Source organism: Leopardus geoffroyi, chromosome B3 (assembly GCF_018350155.1).
Source record: "Leopardus geoffroyi isolate Oge1 chromosome B3, O.geoffroyi_Oge1_pat1.0, whole genome shotgun sequence".
Taxonomy (NCBI): domain Eukaryota; kingdom Metazoa; phylum Chordata; class Mammalia; order Carnivora; family Felidae; genus Leopardus; species Leopardus geoffroyi.
In genome coordinates, this window is record NC_059337.1 from 1,773,540 (window position 1) to 1,799,916 (window position 26,377).

Consider the following 26,377-nt stretch of genomic DNA (forward strand, 5'->3'; position numbering starts at 1 on the left):
GCAGAGGCCTTGAATACCATGCTAGGGAGCCGGAGGGGAGAGACTTGGGGAAATGGGTCTGGGAGAAAGTCGGGGGCGGTGTGTCGGGGGAGAGTGGAAAGTGAGGCTGGAGATGGTTCTTAGGACAGATGGTCCAGCTTGAGATGCTGAGCTGGGCTGAGGCTGTTGTCATAGAAGCAGAAGTTGGAGGGCAGTTACAGAGGAGAGGCGGGCTGGCAGTGTGGGGAAGGAGTCGGGGCAGGCGCCAGCCCCTGTGCAGAGCCTGGCATCGGGAGGCATTTACTCACTGCTCATCTACGGAGTGGACGGATGGGTGGATGAAGAAGGGATAGAGGGAGGGAGGGAAGGAGGGATGGAGGGATGATGGAGGGAGGGAGGGAGGGAAGAAGGGAAAGAAGGAGGGAGGGAGGGATGATGGATGGAGGGAGGGAGAGAGGAAGGGAAGGAGGGAGGGAGGGAGAGATGGAGGGATGGTGGAGGGGGGGAGGGAAAGAGGGAGGGGTGGAGGGATGATGGATGGAGGGAGAGAGGGAGGAAGGGAAGGAGGGAGGGAGGGAAGGAGGGAGGGAGGGATGATGGATGGAGGGAGGGAGGAAGGGAGGGAGAGGGGGGAAGGAGGGATGATGGATGGAGGGAGGGAGGGAGGGAAGGAGGGAGGGAGGGAAGGAGGGGTGGAGGGATGATGGATAGAGGGAGGGAGGGAGGAAGGGAGGGAAAGGAGGGAGGGAGGGGGGAAGGAGGGATGACGGATGGAGGGAGGGAGGGAGGGAGGGAGGGTTGGATGGATGCTCATGAGGCCTTAACCCTGTGGAATGGGCTGAATTTCCTGTAAATCTAAGGGGCCCGTGCTCCTCTGAGGGGGAAGAGTGTTAGCACAGTGGCCTTGCTGCACATGCCCAAGCGTGTCCTCAGCCTGAGTCTTGCCGTGGTGCTCCCGGCCTTGGCCCCAGCCTGTGTGCTCTGAGACAGGGGCCCCTGTGGAGGGCCGGGCACGGAGGGTGGGGGAGAGGCCCCTGTAAAGAACCGTGATCAGAAAAGGCCTTCTGAGGCCTACTGGGAAAGGCGCCTTGTGTGTGAAGTGACGAAGTGTTTTATGGGGGACGGGAACGATGTCCCCTCGTCACGGCCAGGACCGGAGGGCTCTGATGTTCTCCGGGCCTCCCTGGCTGGAGGGGAACCGGATGACATAGAAGGAAAACTGTAACTCATGAGTAATAATGTCCCCTCGCTTGTCTACTGGTCTATAAACTGCCTTTCTTCAAAACCCACCAGAGCCTTCCATGGTTAGCCCCGTCCCCCTCCCCCGACTCCCCCCTGGGCCCCCAGCGCTCTGGCCCCAGCGGAGCCAGGAGGAAGGGCCTGAAGGGAGACAGCAGTCTCTGGCCACCCTCCGGTCTTGAATGAGCTTATTGTATAATCGACGTGGCTGGAAAAAGCTCAGGGCAGCAGCGTCTGCCTGCAGGGGCTGTGGGGATGCGCCCCCTGTGACACACACACAGCAGGCGTGGGGGGTCGTGAGGAGTGAGGGGGGCAGCGGGGAAGTGTGCTCTGGGGGCTGGGCGAGTCCCCCCCCCCCCCCACCGGCAAGCTTTCACTCACAGGCTCTCTCGTCTGTTCAGCGCGAACCAGCCGACAGCCTGCGGCCCGTTTGCTGGGTCCTCGGCCCCGTGGGCGTCCCCTAAGGGACACATTAACCAGAGCACAGAGCAGCCATCTGCGCCGGGCTGATTTTCGTTCTAAGGAGCTGCCCCTCAGAATCTTCTGTGGGGAGCAAGAGACACACGGGTGGGGTCTGGGCCGCGGGGAAGAGAGAGCGGGCCCTGCTGGGGCCAAAGAGGCAGAGTGCAGCGGTGACGGGCTGGGGGCCTTTTTGTCCCGTGACGAGCTGCCCTGGAGAGACGGACGGACGGACAGAGGCCGCACGTGGGATTGAACAGGAGGGCCCAGGGACTCCCGTCGTGGGCGAGGGGTCTCCCGGGGACAAAAGCGGCTTCGTCTCTCGTAGCTCTTCCGTGGTCCACGTGCCTGGTGTGAATGACATCCAGTCCTCCTCGTCAACGGGCCAGAACATGTCCCAAATCTCCCGACAGCTGAACCAGAGCCAGGTGGCGTGGACAGGGAGCCGGCCGCCCTTTCCCGGACAGGTACGGGCCTCAGTGAGGGCGTTGCCCCGGGTGCCAGGCTGCTGGAAGCCCCCGGTAGTCGCCACGAGGCGGGTGTCCACCGTGGAGTCTGCCGAGCCCAGCGCCCCGAGAGCCCCGCTCACTGCGGGACTGGGGGCGGGTTCAAGCAGACCCGCCCCAGAGACGCGGGGCCCAAGTCCTGCAGTTCCTGGGCCCACACACGCTGGCCCGATCCCAGGCTCGTGCCCAGTTGGCCAGGAGGGCCACGGGGAGTCACCATCGGCCACCGGGGTGGCAGCGACCCACCTGGGGCCTGCTGGTGACACCGCCCTCCTCTCTGCTTTGTCCTGATTGTAGCAAATCCCTTCCCAGTCCGGCAAGACTCAGTCGTCTCCCTTTGGGATTGGAACGAGCCACACGTACCCAGCAGACCCCTCTTCCTACAGCCCTCTCTCCAGCCCAGCTACGTCCTCGCCCAGCGGGAACGCCTACTCCGGTCTCGCCAGCAGGACTCCGGGGTTCGGTAGGTGGGGCGTGAGGGCGGGAGTTCCCGGGGGAGCCGGCAGAGTGCTTTCTGCACATCCCGAGTTCGGGGGACCGAGCGGCCAGCTCCCAGAGCCCTGGGACCAGGTCTGGAGGTTTCCAAGCGCCTCCTGTCCAGCTCCGGGGGTCCGGTGGTATTCCTAAGACACTGGCTGCTTGGGTCTTGGCTTTGTGGGGCGACCGGCATTTCCAGGGCCCTGGGACTATATTCCTGTGTGCCGCTGCGTTCTGAGCGCTGTTTCAGCCCTTTTCGGTCCTTGGCAAGGAGTTTCAGGTGCCCCCCGTCAAAAACACCATAACCTCGGTTTCAAACAGCCAGGGAACAGTCGTGAGGATGGCCCATTGTATAAAGACATCGTGTGTGAGTAAGAGGCACTGTGATGTTCTCTCTCTGGTTAATATGCAAAGAGGGGCCCCTCCCACGTGAGAACACCTGTCCCGGCTCCTCAGGCCGTAAAGGGTTAAGTGGCCGCTCCTTCTGGTGCGAGTCCCGGGGGCCTTTGCTCCTGCCGTGTGGCTTGTGTGGCTGGCGTGGGCCGGGGCTCCGCTTCACATCGGGAGGGGCTGGGGAGGGGCCCGGGGCCCGGCCCAGCATCCTGAGCTGACGCCCGCCCGCCTTCTCACAGCACGGTCGCCGGTGACAGCCAATGACATGGCCCTCGGGGCGCCTCGCTGCTGATCAGGATTTCCATTCCAGGCCGGAAGCTCCCCTTTGCGCGTCTGTCGGCCTTAGGGACGAGGCCGTGTCCCTCGCCCGCACGCGGGGTCGTCCGACGCACCCCACGTCTTCTCCCACCCCTGCCACTCGCGGCCCCGCAGCCCCTGCGGCACGAGGTCGTGGGCGCGGCGTTTCGCGACCTCTTGGGGTCACTGCCGCGTGGCTGCAGCTCAGCTCTGCGGCCGTCTGTTCACTTGGAGCAGCTGCTCGTGTGGGGCCTCGAGGTCCCCCTGCCGGCTGGTTCCGCGCCATTTCAGGAAGGACAGGCCCCGAGCCGCTGCTTTCCAGGCCCCCCCGGGCACCCAGCTCGGAAGCCACCCCGGTCCCCTCACCCTCACCTCCCGGCGGTCTCTGCCTCCGGCTCCGGCCCCTGGGGAGCAGTCCACCCGCCTCGCCCTGAAGGGGCCGGGGCAGACCAGGCGTGCAGGCACCCGGTGCTTCCTGGGAGACGGGAGGCCTGGCCCTCGGTGTGGCATCGAGGCCGGGGAGATGCACGGGCACCGGGAGACGGGCAGGGCAGCTCTCTGGGGACAGCAGCCTCGGTGTGACACAGGCCCGGGGGGCCGCCGGGTCTGGAGGGTCAGGGGAGAGTGGGTGCTCGTCCTGGCAAGGCCACAGCAAAAACAGCGGGGGCCCCTGCACTGCCCTGGCGATCTGGGCTCTGATCTCCACCTGGCAAATGCGGGCTCTGAGCTGTAGACGTGGATGAGACACGGGAGGGACACAGGCCCCCGGCGGAGGCCCCTGCAGGACTCGACGGCCAAGAGCAGCCCCACACAGACGGGGCTCCGGGCTCAGCAGGCGCCTCTGCATTGCGCTCACGCTCTCCTGCCCTCGGCGATCCCAGTGGGAGTCACGGCCGCGGCTGACTCTGGACGCTCTGTCTGCCCGGCCCTCGGCACGTAAGGGGGAGATGCCTGATCGCTCCCATTTCACAGAGAAGTACACTGAGGCGCGGTGAGGTCCCCTCGGGCTCTGCTCGCCAGCGTCTTCCGATCCGCTGTTCAGGGCGCCTTAGAATCGGGTGGGGATCGGTGTCCCTGCAGAGGTCTCTTGGTCTGTGTTAACGAGAGGGCCGGGACCCCCTTGGCAGGGTGCGTGGAGAGCGGTTTCCCGTGGCCTTCCCCCTGTCCCTCCTTTGCTGACGGTGACCCAGCGAGGGGGCCGTGGCGGGCTTGGAAGCCAGGCCCTGGGGAGGGGGACAGGAAGCTGAGGGGGAGCTTGGGACAGGGGTTGGTCTTGATGGGGGGGTGCCAGCACCATCCAGACGAGGTGCTCGCGGGGGCCGGCCAGCGGCTGGTGTGGGCAGGAGGCCCCAGCACAGGTGTGGGGGGCTGGGGGCAGGCGGGGCGGGGCGGGGATGGGGGATGTGCAACGTGTCAGAGACCCATAGCTCTGCTCCAGGGGCTTCAGGGACACGGGGTCCGTGGGGACGGGCTTCGGGCAGGGTCAGAGAGAAGAGGGTGTTCAGGGGCTGGTGAACAAGGATGGGTGGTCCCGAGCACGGTGGGAGGGGTGCAGTGAAGAGAGCGGGAGAAGGGGTGTGTGGGGAAGGGACAGAGCAGCCCCCACTAAGGTCAGACTCAGCAGTCATCGAATGAACCCAGGACTACGAACCAGCCGCGTCTAGCCATGCAGTGGACACTCCCCCGGGCCCCGTGTGCGACCTGAGTGGCTTCCGGGCCCCCTCTGAGGGCGCAGGCCGGACGGCCGTGCGTGGGGCCTGCTGGTTGGGCCTGGAGGGTTCGCAGGCCCGCAGCCCCCCTGCCCACAGTACCTGGCTCAGCTGGTTGTCCGGCGCCGGATACCGGGGGTCCCGACTGCCCTGTGTCACCGGCCGGAGCAGGCGAGCTGACGGCCAGCACCCCTGGCAGCCGGCGTGACCAAGGTCTGGCACAAACAGGCCAGCGCCCCGGCGGGCTCCTCAGGATAGCCTGTGGACCGAGCTCCGACCTTGAACGGGAAAGCGGCCCTTCTGGGTTCTGGCACCTTCTACGAGCCACACGCTCATTTGCTCCCCGGGTTTCCCGGCGTCTGCCCAAAGCGCTCCCGCCCTCGCAGGCCTGGTGACGCGCCCTGAGCTGCGCTGCCGACGCGTTTGCATTTCCAGAACTGGTTTCAGCTTCTGCTCAGCCTGGGTCTCACCCCGCCCGACGAGGAGGTCCAGACGCGGAACTGGAGCCGCTTCCCGGGGGCTGACAGGTGCGAGCGTCGCCTCCCTGTGGAGCTAAGCGGGAGGGACGCGGTCCGGGTCCAGGCAGGACGCAGAAACCACACCAGCCACGGGAACCGGGACGCTCGGTATAAAGATCCTTAACGCGGTGAAAGACGCGGCCTGAGGAAGACAAGGTGCGGCGAACGTGGGCGCCAGCTTCCCGCTCAGTGAAGCGGGTTGCTCCTACGACCCAGGAGTCCACGCGCTTCTCAAGGTTGTGAAGTTTGGTCTGGAAGCCCACCCGCTTGCCCGGATGGCAGCAGCCCGTAGCACGCTCTCCTTGGACCGTGGGGCTGGCGGGCTAGGAGCGGCCAGCGCCGCGTCACCCGGGAGGGGTCACCTTGTAGTCACGGCACATCGTGGAGTCTGCCCGTCACCTGCGCGGCCCGGGAAACGGTGTCTCAGTGGCAGAGGCTGGAAGAAGGTCCTCCCCCCGGGCCTCCTGGCGGACGGCAGTGAGTCACCTCCCCCGGGAAGACCCCGCGACGGGAGGTCCGGCTTCCGCGTCCCCCCGACGCCGCCTGGCTCTCCTTGCAGCTGTCGGCGGTCCTGGTGGCCTGGTCGCTCCTCTGTCCTCCCCAGGGCACTGGCCAGTCTTGGTCACCACCGTGGCCCCAGCACTCCGCTCAGTGGGCATTGGATACAAACGCTCGGTTTACCAAGCGAATGCACGGGGCGTCCGCGTCAGAACGGGGCTCCGGCAGTCACAAGCCGGACGAGTCGGGCCAGTTCGTTCCCTGGCGCCTTAGAGCCTCGGTTTCCTTGTGTGGCAAAGGCGGGTAACGGGCGCGTGTCTTAGGGTCAGAGGGAAGAGTAAATGATACAAAGTGACTTTTCCCGTGGCGAACGTTTAAGAAGGAGCATTTCCCTTCCCGGCAATTTAAGGATGTTTGTTCTGCAATCCCGCGTCTGTCATCAGCAGAACTACGCTGACCGTCCTGCAGCCTTCAGCCCCTGCCACCTGGCCCGCCGCAGGGCGTCACGGGGCTGACGCAGGAACGTGCATGGGTTTCATCACAAGCTGACGGTGGCCGGGAAGCTTCAAATGGGAGGAGGAGGAGAGGGTGACGTGAGGTTCGGCCCTCTTTCCGCTCCTTTCCGTTCTTCTTTCCCTCCGCAAATACATCCGGAAGTCTCCAGTATCGAGAACTGGGGGGACCCTCGGTGACGCGTGACCTGGGGCTGGGTCAGCGTAGTGGCGGCCCCGCCAGGAGGTGACGTGAGGCCACAGGCAGGCTGGCATCCGACGGGGCGCTGCGTTCAGGGAGACGGTGCAGGGGAGTGGCCGTGAGCCGGAGGAGAGAGCCCACGGCCGTGCCTTCCCCGCCTGGAGGCTCTGAGGGGGAGAGAAGCTGGATTCTCGCACAGGGAGCCCGAGGCACCCCTCGGAGACTGAGACGTGGCCCCCAGGCCGGGCAGGTGATCCCGCAGCCGAGAGAAGCAGGGCCGTGCGCGTCCACCCACCGGACGCAGGTGTGGTGTCCTGACCGTCCGCGGCCTCCACCTGCCCCCCCTCCGCCCCGCGTCCGCTTCCGGGCGCCCTCACGTCGTGCACCCGTTGCCACGGCGGCCGCCTCGTATCTGGGCTCCTTTGCTCTCTGTGCGCTCGCCCTGGGCGGTGGGGCTCCCGGATGCACAGGGCTGTGCGGCCGCTCCCTGCCTGCGAACCCCCGCGGGTCCCTGCCACCTGCACAGCGGGGGACCCGAGCCTGGGCCTGCCCTCCGGCTGGTCACACTCAGGCCCTTATCCCCAGAGCCGCCACTGGGTGTCCGGGCAGAACACGCCCTCCTCACGCCCACGTCTTTGCACAGACGAATCCCTGCGTCTGGGACGCTCTTCAGCCCTGCCTCCGAGCTCTGTGCCGTCAGCTCCTGCCCCTGGGAGCTTTTCCTGCATGCGGGGACGGGTCAGGTGCCCTCCGAGAGCTGGCTTTGTCACTGTCGCACCCTGTCACGGCAGCCCCCGACTGCGTGGCCCTGCCTTTCTGTCCCCTCCCTGCCCCGCCATGAGCTCCTCCAGGGGGGGCGGGCTTCCTGGCCTGGGTGCCTACCTGCAGGGAGCCGGGGTCAGGGCAGGAGCTCAGGACCAGCATATGGGGGGTGGGGGGGGGGGCAAGGTTAAGGCCGTAGCCGGAAGGAAAAATGGAAGGAATTGATTCACGGAGGGCAGAACCCCAGCAAGGACTCACTGTGGTGGCAAAGTCCTGGGGCCTCCCGAACCACGGTCCCTCCCCCTGAACACTTTGTGGGGTCGCCTGTGGTCAGTGTGGCCGCTGGAAAGGGCAGGATGGGGCCTGTCCTGCTACCCGGAGCCTGACGGAGAGCTCATTGCCTGCAACATGGCACCGAATGGTTTATAAGAGACAACGTTCGAGGTGTTTCTTTTTTTTTTTTTAGCGTGCTCCCAGACAAACTGATCCTCTTAGGTTGAATCTTCAAAATATTTTAGACCGACTTCTCGTTTTTCCTGCTTGGTTTTTCCATCGGGTGTTTGTTGTAAAGTGTAGACGGAGACAAGCTGCTCTCTGCACAAATTAACATGCCGATTCCTGCAAAGAGGCCCATCTCCGGGTCTGAGCCGTGCCCCAGTGCCTTTGCTCACACGCCACCTGGAAACACTCAGGGACGAGCCAGCGGGGCCATGGCTCGGGGCCCCCGTGGAAGGCCCTCGCGGCTTCAGCGCAGTGAGGTTGGCAGAAGGCAGGGCACACTGAGCCGAAACTCTCCCTCGGGCAGAACCAGACTTTTCAGAGAACAGCCCGGGGGCTGCAGCGGCAGAGATGGCTTCTCCCTTCTCGGGGCTGCAGGGGGGCGGCCCGGGGTGGGGGGGGGGGGCGGCCCGGACCCCGCAGACAAGCCCCCCACCAAAGCTCCAGAGGGCACGGAGGGCTCCAGGACCGAGCCCCCGGTGCCCCTGCCGGTGCGCTCCGAGGGGACCCGCCCCCCTCACTGAGTGCCGGCGGTTGGCATTGACTTGCTACCCGTGGGTCGGTGCGAGCTGGAAGGGGACGGCGGCCGGCTCTGGACGGAGCGTGCCTTCCAGACGCCGGGGCCTCTGGGCCGTGGCAGGTCGGGCGGAGCCGCGGCTCAGCCCTGAAGGCGGTGTCCTGTGCGTGGGCTCTTTCAGCTGAGAGCGGACAGAGCGGCGGGCAGTTCCAAGGGCGGCCCTCGGAGGTCTGGTCCCAGTGGCAGAGCCAGCACCACGGGCAGCAGAGCGGTGAGCAGCACCCCCACCAGCAGCCCGGTCAGACTGAAGTGTTCCAGGTAAATCGAGCGAGCACCGCCTTGTCGTAGGTACCGGCACCTTCTCTCTGCTTCCTTTCCCCTGCCCCCTGCCACAGCCCCGCCTGCTCCATAGAGACCTGAGTTCTGGCCCAGCCCCGGGGACGGGGGCCGGGAGCCCGGGCCTCCGCTGCCCTCTCTGGTCGGGGACACCCGGGCGTCACGTAGCCGTCCGTCGTTGGAGACGCTCCCGGCCACGCCTCGTCCCCTAGCCCCGCGCGCCAGTGCTCTGCCCCCTTGGGGTTTTTCTGGGTCTGTCTTCGGCCACGAGTTTCCCCGGGAGGAAGGCTCCAGATGGAGGCGTGAGCTGATTGACTCCCCCTGAGCCCAGTGCTTGCCCCATCCCCCGGGGCCCGCACGAGGAAGCAGCACCGGGGCACCTTCCGTTGTGCCCGGAGCTCCAGGTCTGCCCTGCAGAGCACGGATGCACAGGAAGCACGTGGGGGGAGGGACTCGAGGCCCCCCCGGCCCGTAACCCCCCTCCCGAGGGGGCTCTCTCCTCGTCCCCAGCGCCTCTCCCACCTAGCCGAGCGACACCTTCGCAGACAGGGGTCTAGAACCCAGATGTCCCTCTAGGTCTCCAGAGGGGCAGCGTTCCGACCTCCTTCCTCCGTCCTTACGCCGCACGGCAGCCGCGTGGCGCAGAACTCCCCAACCCGGCTCTCCGTGGTCACGAGGCTAAAAAGAATTCTTGGTCGAATAAGCACGTGAAACGCTGGTTAAGCAAAGTTGTGCGGTTTCTTGACCGCAGGACTTATCAGAGGCTTTTATTATTTTAATGAAGACTGAGGCTATTTTAGGCGGTAGGCGGAGTGCGTATGCCTTGTTCCCCACGACCGCTCGTCCACACGGTCCTTTTCTCCCAGAGTGTCTCACGGGCCAAGAATTTGAGAGAACATGCCTTGGGAAATTTTCCACAGGGGATTGAAATACTGGCTGTGCCCATTGTCTGGATGGGCACTCTGAGGCCGGCCGAACTTGAAGGGCCTGTTACAAGTGAAGCTTCAGGACGCAGGCATTTGGCCCCGCCCCCGGAACACGCACAGCCTTGCTCCGGGCCCTGATAGGTTCACCCCACCGATGGGCTCCTGTGCGCCCTGTGTCCTGGCTTTACATAAACGTGGGTTATGTCCTGAGGCTCGGTGTACCTGCTGGGATGACCCCGCCCCCCCCAGGGGGTAGCGGCTTCCGGGTGTGGACATCTGAGGCCCCCCTGAGGCCCCTGGGCTGCCCCAAGGAAGGTGAGCGTGAGGGGGAGCGGCAGGCTGGGCTCCTGGGACACGCAGGTGCCCAGGAGGGTGAGCTGACCGCCCTCGGCCTTCTCTTCTCCCCTCCCGCAGGACATGCTGCCCATGCCCGGAGACCCGACCCAGGGGACCGGCAACTATAACATCGAGGACTTCGCGGACCTGGGCATGTTCCCGCCCTTCTCCGAGTAGCGGCGGGCAGAGTGCGGCTGGCGCTGGGCGGCGTGGCTCCTGTCGTGACCGCGCCATCCACGCGGGCGGGCCCCCCCCCCCCCCCCCGCACCCTGCTTGCCCCGCCCGCCCCGCCACGGTCCCTCCCAGCAGAAAGCGTCTCACCCCCGTGCTCCTCCCCTGCACAGCGCCTCTCCGCTCTGGCCCCCAGCCCGGGGCCACCGACCAGGAGCCCCGGTAGCCGTCGGGGGGCCGGTTGTATTTATTGTACTTTATCTGTGTGTGCTTGGGAGGCGAGCCGACTGGGCTCCGGGAGTCTGGTTGTGAATAATCTCCTAGTAGACGGTTTTCGCCTATAAAACGTTCACCTGTAGTCCAGAGTGAGTGTCCGGGGCCTGCCCAGGCCTCAGGAATTGGGTTTCTTCCCGCCTTTAACCTCCGTGGGTGGGCGGGCTCGGGTGCGGGGAAGGGAGGCCAGCAGGACGCCTGGCCTGTGTTCACCGCGCTGGGGCCGAGCAGGCGGGGACCCAGGGCCGGACGCCAGCTCCCCTGCCCCCAGCTCAGCGGCGCCCCGACTGGAGCGAGCTTGGCCCGGGGTCCCGGTGCCAGGCTGCGGTTCCACAGCCTCGCCAGGAGTCCTGGCCGGGAGCCCGCTCGCTTTAATGCGCCGGGCTTCTGAGAGGAAGCGGCCCCCTCCTCTTCCAGGAGGCCCCGAGGACCTGGCTGCCTGGTGAGCGCACGCCCTCGTCCCCCCCTCCAGGCCAGCACCTCCGGGGCTGCAGAGCCCTGGGCCTTATGTGGAGGAGCGAGCGGGGAGGCGGGACGTCCAGGCCCCCTCGTCCGGTGCCCTGCCGTGCGGGCCTGCTCCCCTAGGACCGGCCCTGGCGGCCACGTTGCATCAGTGACCTGGAGGGGGCTCAGGTGCGGACCCGCACGGGGGCAGGAACGCGTCCCACCAGGCCCCTGAGCCTTCTCTCCTCGGCCGGCTGGGGGGCCGTGGTGTCTGGGGAGGGACGGGGTGCAGGTCTGTGAGGCAGGAGGCTGGGGCTCCCGCTCTGATTCCGCCACACTCGCCCCGGGGCCCCGAATTCCTCAGGTGGTCTCAGGACGCAAAGAAGAGCCCACTTCTGGAAAGTTCTGCTGGCTGACTGAGCCGTGGTCCCTGGCTGGCTGCGTTTCCCCGTCTTCGCTGACCTCGCCCCCTCCCACGCCCTGTGCGCACAGAGGCAGGCTCTCTGAGCCTCTCCTGTCCTCTTCGTGACAGCCACGCCCGGCCCCGCCGTCCCATGGGCCCCCTGACTCCCGCCCCCGGGAAAGCCCTGCGTCCCTCCCAGGGTCCCTCAGGCAGCCCTGCTCAGGCACCTGCCTCGGACACAACCCATGTGTCCCTCCCCTGGGATTCCGGAAGGCCAGGCCGAGTGGAGCAGGGTCTCAGCTGCCTGAGAGCAGAGTGGGCCCAGCGTGCAGGACGGGGCCGGGAGCAGCGTCTGTGCTGACCTCTGCAAGCTGGGCATTAAATGCCAGCCCCGCCCGGTGTCCGTCAGGGATCCGCGTGGCCCGTCTTGCTTGGAGAGCTCCACCTGTAACAGTCCAATGTGGGTAGGATACCTTTGGCGAGCAGCCAGCTCTGGGTGATCCTGGTTCCTGGACTCTGGGTTCACACTCACTCAGCAGTTTCTAGAGCAGCTTTAACCCCTTTGTGTATGGCGGTGATTGATGATTGAGTGCCGGGTTTAGGCACACCGGGGTCATTTTACCCTCCACACACCCTCACCATGCCAGACCCAGAGATGGGGACAGGTGCCAGACCGGGGGGTGGTAAGGGGCAGGTGCCAGACCTGGGTGGGGACAGGTGCCAGACCCAGAGATGGGGACAGGTGCCAGACCGGGGGGTGGCGAGGGACAGGTGCCAGACCTGGGGGGGGGGGCAGGTGCCAGACTGGAGTGGGGGGCTTCCCAGGGCTCACCCTGCCCGGAGCCACCTCTGCCTCCAAGCCTGAGCCGACCCCGAGCCGTGTGTGTGTAATGTTTTCTGAGAAAGGCACAAAAAGGGCTTTTGGATCCAAGAGCGGTTGCTCTGTGAAACGAAAACAGACTTTTTTGTGGCCTTTAGCCTGTGAGTTTGGCAGAATCGGGAATTTCGTATTTGTTCCTTCTGTTTTCTGGAGGGAACTAGGGGATTCTCTGGGCTGCGCACGTCAGGGGGGCACGCCAGCTGTGACCTGGGGCCACGCTGGACGCGGAGGGGACGCAGGAGAGGCAGAGCAGCCTTGCCCCGGCGGCCTTCCGTCCTCTTCTGTCCCCACACCAGGGCCTGGGTTGCAGACTGCCGCGGTCCGGGTCCCGGCAGGCGAGGCCAGAGGGGCCTGAAAGCCAGTGTCATGCGGAATGTCATGACTCAGGAGTCACGGCCTCCCCCCCCCCCCGGCCCCCCATCCCGCATCGTCCCAGGGGCGCCCACAGGGAGCTGACTGCGGTCCGATGGGCCGGCCTGAGCTCTGCGTCCTCTCTCCTCCACCTCCCGCTTTCTGGTTGTGATTCTTGGAAGCCCTCATGTGGCCAGTGGGAAAACAGGAGTGGAAGGATCTCATGCCCCAGAGACTCTTCCCCCAAGGAATCTTGAGGCCCACCAGGGTAAGAGTTGGAGCCCTACAGGGCCTCACTGTCCCGCTTGGGAACAGGCCCGCCCAGCCAGCAGGGGACTGAGCGAGGCCCCGGCCCAGACGCCTCTCCCGAGGCAGACGCAGCCCAGCCTGGGCTGGGGCTTCAGCCGTGACTCGCTCTGCCGCTCGCACCTCCTCTCCCCTGTGAGACCTTCCCGGGCTCCCCCACGGAGCGGGCCGGGCCGTGGCTGCCTGCATCTTGCGGGAGGACACGAAGCAGCCACGTCGAGGCTCAACTGGGACTTGGCTGGTGACTGTGGCCGTGGCTAGGGAGGTTCTAGAACACTACGGATGTGTCACTAGGGAGCTGGTTTTGTTTCTAGCTATGGCGTCAGGGAGTGACAGAGCCGTCACAAACGTCACGTTCCTCCTCTGCTTCCCGATGTATTCAATCCAGCCCCTTTGCTGTTTCGTGAATACCGTGCAGAGAGTTGGCGGGGCGGGGGGCGGTTCTCTTAGTCGGAACTTACATCAGGGAGCGTGGACTCCAGTAAAGAGACGGTGTCTCCCCCATTTAGCCACATGTGACACAAGGGATGGGGCAGGTCCCAGGAAAGTGAGTGCCGGTCCCCGAGCGCATCAGCACCTGGGGGCAGGGACCACGACAGCCACTCCCCTGGCCCGCCTGCTCCCTGATGGTTGTGACCCGTCTCTGAGCAAGACAGAGCCTGCTGCCTCGCGGACGCTCTAGAGAGTCACAAGTCAGGACAGAAGTGCCAGAAACTACGAGTTTGGTCAGTACTTGCCAAGGGGGCCCGTTGTCTCCTCCCTCCGCCACATCCCCGCCCCGCCTCGTGTACTAGGGGGCCACGAGCCACCTGGCTGTCCACCTGTTATCGACGGCCGGGGGTCTGGGACAACGTGGAGAGGCAGCGCACCGCGGGGCAGGCACCTGTCCACTTCTAGAGTGCCCGGGTCTGGTGGCCAAGGCTAGTTCGGCGGTCCGGCCACTGGCCAGAGCCCGCGTGGGCGGCACCGACCGTGAAGACCAGGGCTCGCTGGGCCAGGCCTCTTCCTTCATAGACGAGGGCTTCTCAGACGGGTGTCCGTGGACAAGTCGAGCACTTAATCGTTTCTCTTGTAGCCTTTCTTCTTATGGATGTGAGCCGTGCTGTGGATAAATCATCGTTTGTATTTCTTGAATGTTCTCTATGACTAACGGTTATTGAGTTGGTTGTGTATATGTGTAACTAATGTAACTGCCTTTTAAAATTTCATTACAATAAAAATGACTTTGCTCTGAACCGTGAACAGCGCAGGCCAACTTTGTGATTGAGCAGTTCGCGGAACCTTCCCGTGGACGTTGGGACGTGCCTGGGGTCACGCCTCTTCCTAAGGGGTGTGTTTGTGTCACAGCCGGCACAGGGCCGGAGAGCTTTGTGCTACGGAGGGACCCTTCCTGGGGCCTTAGCTACCTAGGAGAGGAGGGGAAAAGAACCACTCTCCTTGCCTGTTAGACGAGGCTTTCTAGAAGACTGCAAATGGTGTATTTGCTCCTCGTTACAAACCTGTGCTGTGTGATTATTACTCCCAGTTTGTGGATTGCAGAACTGGGCTGACAGCAGTCACGTGACGTACCTGAGAACCCGAGGGAAGAAATGACAAACCCAGGATTTCACAGGCCCCACTCCGAGCCCTGGACACGTTGTCCTCTCCAGACACTCATTATTGCTTTTTTTTTTGCTTTTTTTTTTTTTTTTTAACGTTTATTTATTTTTGGGACAGAGAGAGACAGAGCATGAACGGGGGAGGGGCAGAGAGAGAGGGAGACACAGAATCGGAAACAGGCTCCAGGCTCTGAGCCATCAGCCCAGAGCCCGACGCGGGGCTCGAACTCACGCACCGCGAGATCGTGACCTGGCTGAAGTCGGACGCTTAACCGACTGCGCCACCCAGGCGCCCCTCATTATTGCTTTTTAAAATTCTCCCAAACTTGGGGCGCCTGGGTGGCTCAGTCGGTTAAGCGGCCGACTTCAGCTCAGGTCATGATCTCACAGTTCGTGAGTTCAAGCCCCGCGTGGGGCTCTGTGCTGACCGCTCAGAGCCTGGGGCCTGCTTCGGATTCTGTGTCTCCCTCTCTCTCTGACCCTCCCCCATTCATGCTCTGTCTCTGTCTCAAAAATAAATAAATGTTAAAAAAAAATTAAAAAATAAAATAAAATTCTCCCAAACTTTAGTATTTTAATATACCCAAGCCTCTAGTAAATACTTACACATTCTAACGTTTCTCTGCTGAGAGACGACTGTGTGGGGTCTAGCAAAATGGCAGCCTGAAATCACTTAAAACTTTTCCATCAGACATCCAGCGTTCCCATTTTTTTTTACAACTTTATTGGACGATTATTGATAACAAAATAAACTGCATGTGTTTACGGCCTAAATGGGAGAAGATTTGGTGATCTTGAGTTAGGCATGGATTTCTTAGATACTGCACTTAAAAAGCATGATCTACAAAAGAATAAAATTATAAAGTGGACTTCATAAAAAATTCAAAACCTTTGCTTTTCAAGGACACGGCTAGCAGCGTGAAAAGATCCTCCATTGACGGGGAGGAAACGTGCAAGCCCTGTATCTGACAAAGGATTTGTATCCCAACTATGTAAAGAACCCTTACGACTAATTAAACAAGTCAGTGCAAAACAGGCAATAAATTTGAACAGACGCGTCACCAAAGGAGATACATGGGGGGAAATAAAAACCTAAATAATGGCGAGGGTCATTAGTCATCCGGGAAATGCCATCCCAATCCCCCGGGCCGTTAGAATGGTTAAAATTGAAACAGACTGATGACAGCAAGCGTTGTCCAGTGCGTGGAGCCCCGAGGCATCCCCACGTGCGTGCCGAGCGCCACGGCCCCTTTGCACAATAGTTTGGCAGTCTTGTATAAAGCTAACGCACACGCGCACCACATGACCTGGTCTTGCCACATCTAGGTCCTTACTTGCCCAGGGGACGTGAAAACACGTTTCCACACAGAGACATCAGTAGGAATTTTCACCGCAGCTGTATGTGTACTAAGAACCAAAAACAACCCCGCTTGATGTCCAGTGGGGGTGACTATGTCCACACGGCAGCACGCTACCCAGCGACGAAACAGAGCGAAGTGTTGGTACGAGCAACCACGGAGACCCGTGTAAACAGCACGCAGAGTGAAAGAAGCCAGGTGCAAATGGACCGCGTGATTCCATGTATATGAAATTCTGGGAGAGACTCCTCCACGGGACAGGAAGCAGGCCGGTGGTTCTGGGGCTGGGAGAGGGGCTGGGGAGGAAGAGAGGAGGTGACCGGGAGGCTCTAGATTGGACTGGTGGCCACAAAGGTCTATGCAGCTCACGAAACCTTCACTCTTCACCGAAGGTGGGTGCTTTCATTACGTTGTGTGTAGTTAGTATAAGTTAGTATAAAAATAATCGCGGGAGAGGTTTTTTGTGTAATCTGACAAGGTGGTCCCAGATTTCCTACGGAAGAAAAAAAGAAATAATAGCCAATAAATGTCATTGACATTTATTATTTTTTTTAATGTTTTATTTATTCTTTAGAGAGACAGAGACAGAGCGTGAGCAGGGGACAGGCAGAGAGAGAGGGAGGCACAGAATCTGAAGCAGACTCCAGGCTCCGAGCCATCAGCACAGAGCCCGACGCAGGGCTCGAACTCACGGACCGTGAGATCATGACCTGAGCCGAAGTCGGACGCTGAACCGACTGAGCCACCCAGGCGTCCCTTTTTTTTTTTCATTTTTTAAAATATTTTATTTGTTTTTGAGAGAGGAATGAGACATTTGAAGAAGGGCAGGAGAGGAGGAGGAGGAGGAGGAAAACAGAGCATTCTGCCTTCCAGCCACCTGGAGGCTTCATAATGAAAAGTGTGGCTTTGGGGCGGATACAGAAGGCTAGATCAGGGAGAACGTTCAGAAGGGGGTTGTGGTTTGGGAGAGTCACGGGGGCCGGGCAGACTCCCAGGGAACACTGGCAGGAAACCCGCAGGAAGCAGACATTTTATCCTTGGGTTTCACTACGTACAAAATACGGTTCGCAGAGAACAAATCCCACGGGGATGACAATACCTGAATGGTGGAAGGCGATGTATGCAGGGGTGCTGGGGGACTCCGTCGGTTGGGCGTCCGACTTCTACTCAGGTCAGAATCTCGAGGTTCGCGGGTTCGAGCCCCACGTCAGGCTCTGTGCTGACGGCTCAGTCTGGAGCCTGCTTCCTATTCTGTGTCTCCCTCTGTCTCTGCCCCTCCCCTACTCATGTGCTGTCTCTCAAAAATAAATAAATAAAAATAAATAAATAAATAAATAAGCATTTAAAGAAATGTAAAAGACAGCCAATAAACTTATAGAAAATGCGTGCCATTTATATTTTATATGCCCAACGGAGTGGTAATTGGGCAGAGTATTCAGAATGTACGAAGGATTTATTAAAATCCATAAGAAAAACACAACGGGCACATGAGCAAAGGGTTTGAACTGTCCGTTCATAAAACTCAAATGGCATTAAATACATCAGAAGAAGTCGAGCCTCCCTAGTAACTGAGGGGAACACGAGATTAAAGCAAGATCGTTACGTCCTCAGATGTACGAAGTCTGATCAATACAGTTGTCATTGAGGACGTGGGGGGAGAGGGGGCCTTCCCTTGTTGGTGGGAGACGGGGCAGCTGCCCAGGAGACTGTTAGGCAGTGTCTCTGCAGGTCAAAGATGCAGGAGACCTCCGAGTCGGCGACCCCGACTCCAAGCCTTCGGCACCAGCGCGAGAGGACAGGGAAAAGGAGACCGTGGGGCTGTGTGTGACGGTGAAAAGCGAGGCAGTCCAACCGTATCTCGGAGGAGCAGGGGGGACACTCGGTCACACAAAGGAATACGCTTCGGCCCATCACGTGGTCTCCTTGCAAGCAGGGCACTGAATTCACATTTTTATAACTCAGGGCCATCGCGTGTTTTACGCATAAATAGAGAAGTAGTTAAAGAGTTTTAAAAAAAAAAAGTCGGGGCGCCTGGGTGGCTCAGTCGGTTAAGCGGCCGACTTCGGCTCAGGTCATGATCTCGCGGTCCGTGAGTTCGAGCCCCGCGTCAGGCTCTGTGCTGACAGCTCAGAGCCTGGAGCCTGTTTCGGATTCTGTGTCTCCCTCTCTCTGACCCTCCCCCATTCATGCTCTGTCTCTCTCTGTCTCAAAAATAAATAAACATTAAAAAATAAAATTAAAAAAAAAAAAAAAAAAAGTCTCCTGGACCGACCGATGGGGGCAACTCTGGATGGAGAGGGCGAGGAGCTGGTGGGACTGTGGAGTTTGCACGGTTGAGTTCGTCTTCACACAGATTAAGAAAAGAGAGGGCGGCGTGGATCAGAAATAAAGGGAAGAAGATACTTATGGCCAACTGTTCAACAGCTGGTGTCGTCTTGGCACTGAGCAAGGGGGACAATGTTACCCTTTTCTCAGAGCTGCTGTGTTATGGAAATATTTAATAATTGCAAATAAATCAGGAAGCGTGAAAACAGCTACTTCATCTCAGGAGAATGCAAATTAAAGTAACAACGTGACGGCATTTCTCAGCCGCAACTGCATCCACCAAAGCACGAAAGAACGCTTAACACCCGTCCTTGTGGCAGGCACAGAGGCACGGAAAGAATTTTCTGACATATTTTTGGTAGAAATGTACGTGTTTTTACAACTTACTGTGACAGTCTCTTTTATATTTTTTAACGTTTGTTTACTTTTGAGGGAGAGAGAGAGGCGGAGACAGAGTGGGAGCAAGGAAGGGGGAGGGGCAGAGGGAGACACAGAATCCGAAGCAGGCTCCAGGCTCTGAGGCGTCAGCACAGAGCCCGACGCAGGGCTCGAACCCATGAACCATGGGAGATCATGACCTGAGCGGAAGTCGGACGCTTAACCGACGGAGCCACCCAGGCACCCCGAGTGCCTTTTACTTGAACACAAACCCATCTTTGACCCGGCTGTCTCCATTCTCGACATCCTTCCTGGTGAAATAAAAGCCTTGAAACACTCAAGTGTGTGTGTGAGAACGCTTATGGCACAGTATTTCGCAGTGGGAGAAAAGGGGTAGATGGAGGCAGGGCCCCCGATCGACGAATGGATGGTCCAGCTGGGGAACACTTTCCCATGACATACAAATGGCGGCGTCACCTCCGTATGCAAACAGATATAAAACAACACCACTTTGGGCCCCACAGTTGTGACCCCGTTTTCCCGCAAAGTCTCTCCAGCGTGTTCTCGGTAAACGCCTTTGTGACAACGGCCACCTGCGAGACACGGGGCTGGGGCTGCCCGGGGAAGACGCGCCCCGTCCGTAGAAAGCCCAGTCCTAGGGGAGAGAGACGAGCAAACAGGACATTCCAGAACATGCTAAGGGTTCAGGCAGAGGCCCCCATCCCACACCAACACCCGACCGGGAGACGGAGCCGGCACGAAGGGCTGAACAGCATGGAAGGTGTGCCTCGCTTGACCTTGACCTTGACCGAACCAACAGGGCCCAGACGGGGGACCCATCAGCCGGGGAGCCTCCCCGCTGGGATCGCAGCTTGTGGGCTCAGCCTTTTCAGGAAACAATGCATTCTCATCTCCAAGCCCAAGATGCTTAAAAGTCCTGAGTGGGTCTGCCACCCTCAGAGGACACGGGCCGGGCTGGCGAGCAGGGACATGGCACTGCCCTGTGGCAGCGTGGAGGTGTGAGAGCTCCTGACAGCACGAGCCACATCCACTCACTTGTCTCCACATCCACTCCACACGCCATGCAGCTGCCACGTCATCGCTGTGGCCATGGCGAAGCAGAAGCTGGGCCGCAGAGCCACAAGCATGGGCCACAGTAGGCCAGGCAGCCCCGGAAACTGTCCCTGTCCCCGTGAGTTCACGGTAGCCGGTGGGGGCTCAGAAGAGGTTTCCGGGAGGGGTCAGCCCCGACTCCGCGGGCCGTGGTTCTGGGACACGGGGAGGGGGGTAAGGCGGCAGGAGTTGGGGTGCGCACACGTGCCTGTGGCCGTGGAGGCTGGGGAGGCCGGGGAGGCCGGGGAGAGGCCGGGCTCTGGAGGTCGTGGGCACAAGCGCCCCCTCTCTGGGACCTCCGAGCTTTGCCCCCGTGTATCTGTTTTCCCTTGTCATGTATGTGGGGAGGAGAAGGCATCTACCAGAGCCAGATCCACAGTCTGTCCCAGGGAGGGACCTGAAGGGACGCCCAAGCGCGTAGGCCATTCTTGTCACCGGACAAGACAGCTCCTCGGTGCCTGGGCCAGTGGCCGAGCGGTGGAGCACCTGGGACAGGAAATCTGAAGTTGCAAGAGAGACAGGCGAGGAGGCTGTGTGGCCGGGGCCCTGATGGGAATGCTGGTCCCCGAGGACCCTGGGCCGGCCCGGCTCCCAGAGAACCGGGCCTCAGGATGACAGGAGAAGGTGACAAGGAGGTCACAGGACACAGGCTGGGTTGGGAGGGCGCCGCCCCTCCGAGGAGACCGCGGACGCCCCTGACCTCCATCCCGCTGGTGGACAAGCCACCAGGCGGCCCCCCTGCCCGCTCTCTCTCCGGCTCTCTCAGAGACTCCATCTCTGTTAGGACTGTCCTTGGCTCCGCCCTGCCAGCACTCGAGTCACTGTCACAGGAACGTTTTTCTTAGGTTCTGCTTCCAAAAAAGCCAACCTCAGCACCTCACACCCTGAATGGAGCAAAACAAAGAATTAAGAACGTGTGAACGCCTCATCGTTCTAGCAGAAACGACATACAAAGAAGGTGCCTTTGAAAGAGCTATGGATCCTTTGCCCATTTTTAAATTGGATTACAGGAAAACCTTGGATCGCGAGGAACTTTTTCTACGAGGGTTCCGCAAGAGGATCAAACGTTTCTAATAAATTTAACCCTGATAAACAAGCCATGTCTTGTGATGCGAGGCGTATGCGATGTCACATGATCACAGCGGAGCCAATGGTTCTTCTCTCTCTCTCTCTCTCACTGTGGGATTGTGGGTGATTGTCTCCCATGCTCGGATGCTCGGTCTCAGGCCGTGGCGTTTGGCAGAAATCCGTGATTTTTCAGCACGTTGGAAGGTGCCCGTAACTGGCACTCGTGTATTTTTTGTCACTTCCAAGCACCTGTGGACAGTCCTTTGCTTTCGCATCCAAGAGTGAGCTTAGGAACGCTTTGCTCATTCCAGGTCAGGTTGCCTGCTGATACAGACCCTTTCCTCTGCTGCCTTATTGCCAGTTATATTCGATATAGTCTATGACAAGAGTTTAGTAATACTGTACTGTAGTCAACAGCCGTTGGTGACAGTGAAAGTCATCCTCCACAGTGACCCTCCTCTCTCTCTTGTCTCCCTCATACCAGCCACGAAGGTTTTCGAAGGTAAGTGCTGGTTAATTTGTTTATTTTTCTTTATATTTTGTATTTTCTTCATTATTTTGTATTAGATGACAGTATTGTAATCGTTTTTAGATGGATATTTTTGGCTTGTGCAACGAATCATCCGAGTTTCCATTATTTCTCATGGGGAACTCCGCTTTGATATACAAGTGCTTTGGATTACAAGCGTGTTTCCCGAACGAATTGTGCTTGCAAACCAAGATTTTACTGTAATTGTTTTTTTGTAATTGAGTTGTAAGACTTAGTGATGCCTTCTTAGCCATGAGTCACTTATTAGATATATGCCTTGCAACCACCTTCTTCCATTCTGCGGGTTGACTTCTTACTTTCCTTATGGTGTATCCTTTGAGACACAAAGGATTTTAATTTTGATGACGTCCAATTTACTTTTTGTGGCTGTTATTTGTGCTTGTGGGGTTATAGCTAAGAAACTGGCATCTATTCCAAGGTCACAGTGATTGACATCTGTTTGCTTCTAAGCGTAGTACTTGGGTCTTTGGTCCATTTTGAGTTAACTTTTGCATGTGAGGTAGGAGTCCAAATTTGTCCTTTTGCCTGTAGAAATCCAGACATCCCAGCGCTATTTGCTAAATAGGCCACTGTCCTCCCGGACAACGGACCCCTGGCCGGTGGACCCTGCAGGAAAGAAATGGACCGGCGATGTGAGGACCCCTTTCTGGCCTCCCCATTTCATCCCGTCGGTCTCCGTGTGCGTACTTAGCCCAGTACCACAGTCTTGATTGCTATAGTTCTGAGTAGCTTTTGAAATCGGGAAGTGTGGGTCCTCCGGGTCTGTTTCTCCTAAGGACGGCTTGGCTACTCGGGTCCCGCGCATTTCTAGATGAATGAATGAATTTATGAATAGGAATGTGAGTGTCTAGGCACACGAATAGGGGTGAATTTTGGAATCGGCTTGTCCCCCTGCAAAAAGGGCAGCTGGACAGACACTCATCTGTTGATCCACTTGGGGATTTATCCTTAACAGTAGTAGGTCTTACAACCCACCAACACGAGACTCTATTCATCCGTGTCGGGTTTTAATTCTTTCAACAAGGTTTTATAGTTTTCAAGTATACAAGTCATATACTTCTCTCGTTACATGTATTCCGGGGCTTTGATCGTAGAAATGGAATTACCTTCATTTGCCGAATGCCCGTTGCCGGTGTGTGTGACACAGCTGATGTGCGTATGATCTTGAACCAGGCAGGCTCGGTGAACTCACTGATAGGCTCTAGTGTTTCTTGGTTTTGGGGGGGTTGTTTTGTTTTGTTTGCCTTTTGCGGACGCTTTAGGGTTTTCTCTATATGGGCTCATGTCACCTGCGAATAGAGATATAGCTTCACTTCTCCTTTCCAATCTGGTGCCTCTTGCTTCCTTCTCTACTTATCCAGGCAAGACCTACGGTTCAGGGTCACACGGCTTCAGTGAGAGCAACTGACCTTGTCTTATCCGTGACCTTCAGGGAAAAGCTTTCAGTCTTTCACCAGTAAGTGACCCTTATCTGATGGAGGCATTTCCCTTCCAGTCCCGCTTTGGTAGGTGTTTTTGTGATAAAAGGGTGTTGGATTTTATTCAGTGTTCTTTTCTGCATCGATTACATCTGTTAAGATGCTCGTGTGGCTTTTGTCCTTTATTCTATTAATACGGTGTCTCCATGGCAGATGACCTTTTCTTCCGCTGTGTCCAGTAGTCAGTTAATCCCCTCCCCCATTATTTTTCATCGCAGACACTGTATTTTTCACCCAGAAGTTCAAGTGGGGTCTCTTTATATTTTTTGTTTCTACTTACCATCATCCTTCGTCTACCTCATTGTCGTATAAACTACATTCTCGAAACAGGTCTCACGTTCTTCTCTGCCCCTTTTATCATCTGTATCATTGCCGGATTTGTTTCTATGGGCTGAATTTTCTCCTCAACATGGATCATATTTCCCCGCGTCTTCAAATGCCTGGTAAGTTTTGCTCGGATGACAGACATAAAGTTTACCCTCCCAGATGCTGGATAGGTTTCTGTTCGGAGGATAATTGGTCCCTTCTCATGGGGCAGTGCCTGCCTTCCGAGGACCCTCGCTGATGCCCCCCGAATGATGGAGTTCCCGGTTCCAGCTTGGGGACACAGGAACGGGTCCCAGACCTGCGTGTGTACCGGGAACTGTTCTCCGCTCCTTCGGGCTACACTTTCTCTGACCTTAAACGGTTCCTGATCCCGCTCAGCTGAAGACTCAGAAGAGCTTCTTTCAAGAACTCCGTACCTGCATCCAGGCCTGCACAGCCGTGCCCCCGCCACTAGGCGCCTTGGCCTTCCCTGGACCCCAAGCTCTTTTGCTTCCATCCGGAGGCTCTAGATGCTGCCTAGATCCCCTTTCTCTGCGCTGCATTCTGGAAACTCAGGCACTAACCCGGGGAGGTAACCGTAGCGCCCTCCTCACAGATCCTGGCTTCTCTTCTTACCGGATGAGCAGGCTCAGAAAACCACTACGTTATCTATTTTAACCGTGTTGCCTGACTCAGGTAGGAGCGTAAATCTGCCTAATGTGTTTGAGTCAGGCTGATACCTACTCCGAAGTCTGAACCTGGCCTTGGTCTCCGATTACAGGTCCCCCTCCTCCTGCTCCTGTCTGAGCCCCAGACTCCGCCAATCTGTCTCCTTGCACCTGCAGATCCCCCTGTTTGGGACACACGGGATTTCGGTCCCCTGCGTGCTGCCCTGGGGAGAACCGAACACCTGTCCAGACCACCTCCACCTGCCCGCGTCCTTCTCCCGTCACCCCGCGGCTCCGTGGTGCTGGGCCCGGCCCGCGTGGCCTGCAGCAGAAAGAGAGCTTCCTGCACAGAGAGCTGCTGCAGGCGGTGTGTTTCATTTCCGTGTTTGTGTCACTCGTCCTACATTCGGCTGAGGGCAGCGTTCTAAGCTCCAGAAGGTCAGGGATCGTTGTGTTGGTGTCTGATGACTCCCAGCGGCCAAGGTTATTAGCGGGCAGACGGTGGCACACAGTATCCGCTGAGTATTTTCTGAATTTCCCTCTCTCAGAAACACTTCCTGTTTGGTGAGAACTTCCTGACATCATCATTGACTTCTTCTTCTTGTGTAAGGGACTAGATTGTTCTGGGTGGTAGTGCCCTCCTCCTTTTCCCAGGGGCTCTGGTTCCCAGGCTTTCTGCGAGATGGCAGAAAGGCCCACAGAGGAAGGAAAATATCCAGACTGCTAAGACAGAAAAGACGTGGGCAGGTAAATCAAAGATATTTTCTTTAAAAAAATTTTTAAATTCTGATTTATTTTAGAGAGGTGGGGGGAGTGGGGGAGGAACAGAGTGAGAGGAAGACAGAATCCGAAGCAGGCTCCAGGCTCCGAGCCGTCAGCGCAGAGCCCGACGCGGGGCCCGAACCCACTAACCGCGAGATCATGACCTGGGCCGAAGTCGGACGCTCATCCGACTGAGCCCCCCCCCGGGGCGCCCCTCATCAAAGATATTTTCCAGGCTACTTGAGGCACTGTGTCTGTTGCAAAGGACAGACTTCTTTGCTGTAGGTTATTTCCAGGTTAAAAGCTAAGCCTTTCCTATTAATGATATGGGGCCTTCAGCCACGATGGAAATAGATAAATTACAAGTGTAATGAGACATCACAACAGCTACAGTGAACAGCAATGATAGCGCCACGGGCTGGCGGGAACGCGAAGATGTTGCCCGTGGGAATAGAAAACGGGACTCGGAGAGGTCGCTGGCCTTGCGAAACTAAAAAAAAAAAAAAAAATGTGGATTGATCCTGACCCAGCATCTGCAGTGTGGACATGTCTCCCAGGAAAACGGAGGCTTATTTTTCACCCAAGGATTTGTAAATAAATGATAAATGCTCGGAACAGCTTTCTGCATAAATAATCAAAAAGTGGTCTTCAGTGGATTAAAAAAACCAAAAACTCCTGTGCTACATCCTTACCGGGGAACACCCCTCAGCGACAGACTGGTGATTCGTGTGACAACCGGGAGGGTCCTCAGGGAAATCAGGCCCATGTCAGGAGGATACGTGCCGCTTGATTCTAGCGATGTGACATTCGGAGGATAACAGTCACCGAGATGGAGAAGGCCAGGTGTTCCCGGGGCTCTGGGCGGGACGGGTGCGGTAGAGACGCGAACACGAGCCAGTCCTGGGAGGGTGGAGCTGGGTATCCTCTTTGTGGTAGCGGGTAGGCAGGCCACACATGGGCGAAACCGCACAGGGCTGCGCGTGTGCACACACACACACACACTCATTCACACATGCACACTCATACTTATTCACACAACACTTGCACACTCGCGCATACACACACACACACACTCAGGCCACACACGGGCGAAACCGTGCAGGGCTGCACACACACACACACACACACACTCATTCACACATGCACACTCACACTTATTCACACAACACTCGCACACTTGCACACACACACACACACACACTCAGGCCACACACGGGCGAAACCGTGCAGGGCTGCACACACACACACACACACACACACACTCATTCACTCACACATGCACACTCACACCCATATTCACACAACACTCTCACACTCCCTCGCACACACACACGCTTACACACTCAGGCCACACACTGGCAGAACTGCAGGGCTACACACACACACACACACACTCTCACACATGCACACTCACTCATTCACACAACACCGCACACTCCCTCGCACACGCACACGCTCACACACTCAGGCCACACACAGGCGAAACCGTGCAGGGCTGCACACACACACACACTCATTCACTCACATGTACACTCACACTCATATTCATACAACACACACACTCACTTGCTCACACACTCAGGCCACACACGGGAAAAACTGCGCAGGGCTACACACACACTCACACTCTTACACACATGCATGCACACTCGCACACACTCACACACACTCATGCAGTCACAGTCTCACACCCACCCACACACTCACACTCACTCACACCATACTCACACACTCACACACTTTCACACTCACTCATGCTCACACTCACTCTTACACCCACACATTCACACAACACTCGCACA

At 58.7% G+C, this 26,377-nt stretch overlaps 1 protein-coding gene across 7 annotated transcripts in view; it reads left to right on the forward strand.

Moving 5' to 3' along the window:
• Positions 1–10,679, forward strand: part of ARNT2 (aryl hydrocarbon receptor nuclear translocator 2) — a 144,560-nt gene extending 133,881 nt beyond the window's left edge. For 5 of the 7 annotated variants that reach the window (XR_006705415.1, XR_006705416.1, XR_006705417.1 and 2 more), the window contains exons 16-20: positions 2,006–2,144; positions 2,481–2,646; positions 8,727–8,863; positions 9,458–10,122; positions 10,222–10,679. Coding sequence is in view for 2 of the 7 variants with exons in the window: in XM_045452262.1 (XP_045308218.1) it covers positions 2,006–2,144; positions 2,481–2,646; positions 8,727–8,863; positions 10,222–10,320 (541 nt within the window). In the remaining 5 variants the exon portion in view is untranslated. Of the gene's footprint in view, positions 1–2,005; positions 2,145–2,480; positions 2,647–8,726; positions 8,894–9,457; positions 10,123–10,221 lie in introns of all 7 variants that reach the window. The other 2 variants (XM_045452263.1, XM_045452262.1) reach the window with 2 other exon arrangements.
• The last annotated feature ends 15,698 nt before the right edge of the window (positions 10,680–26,377 follow it).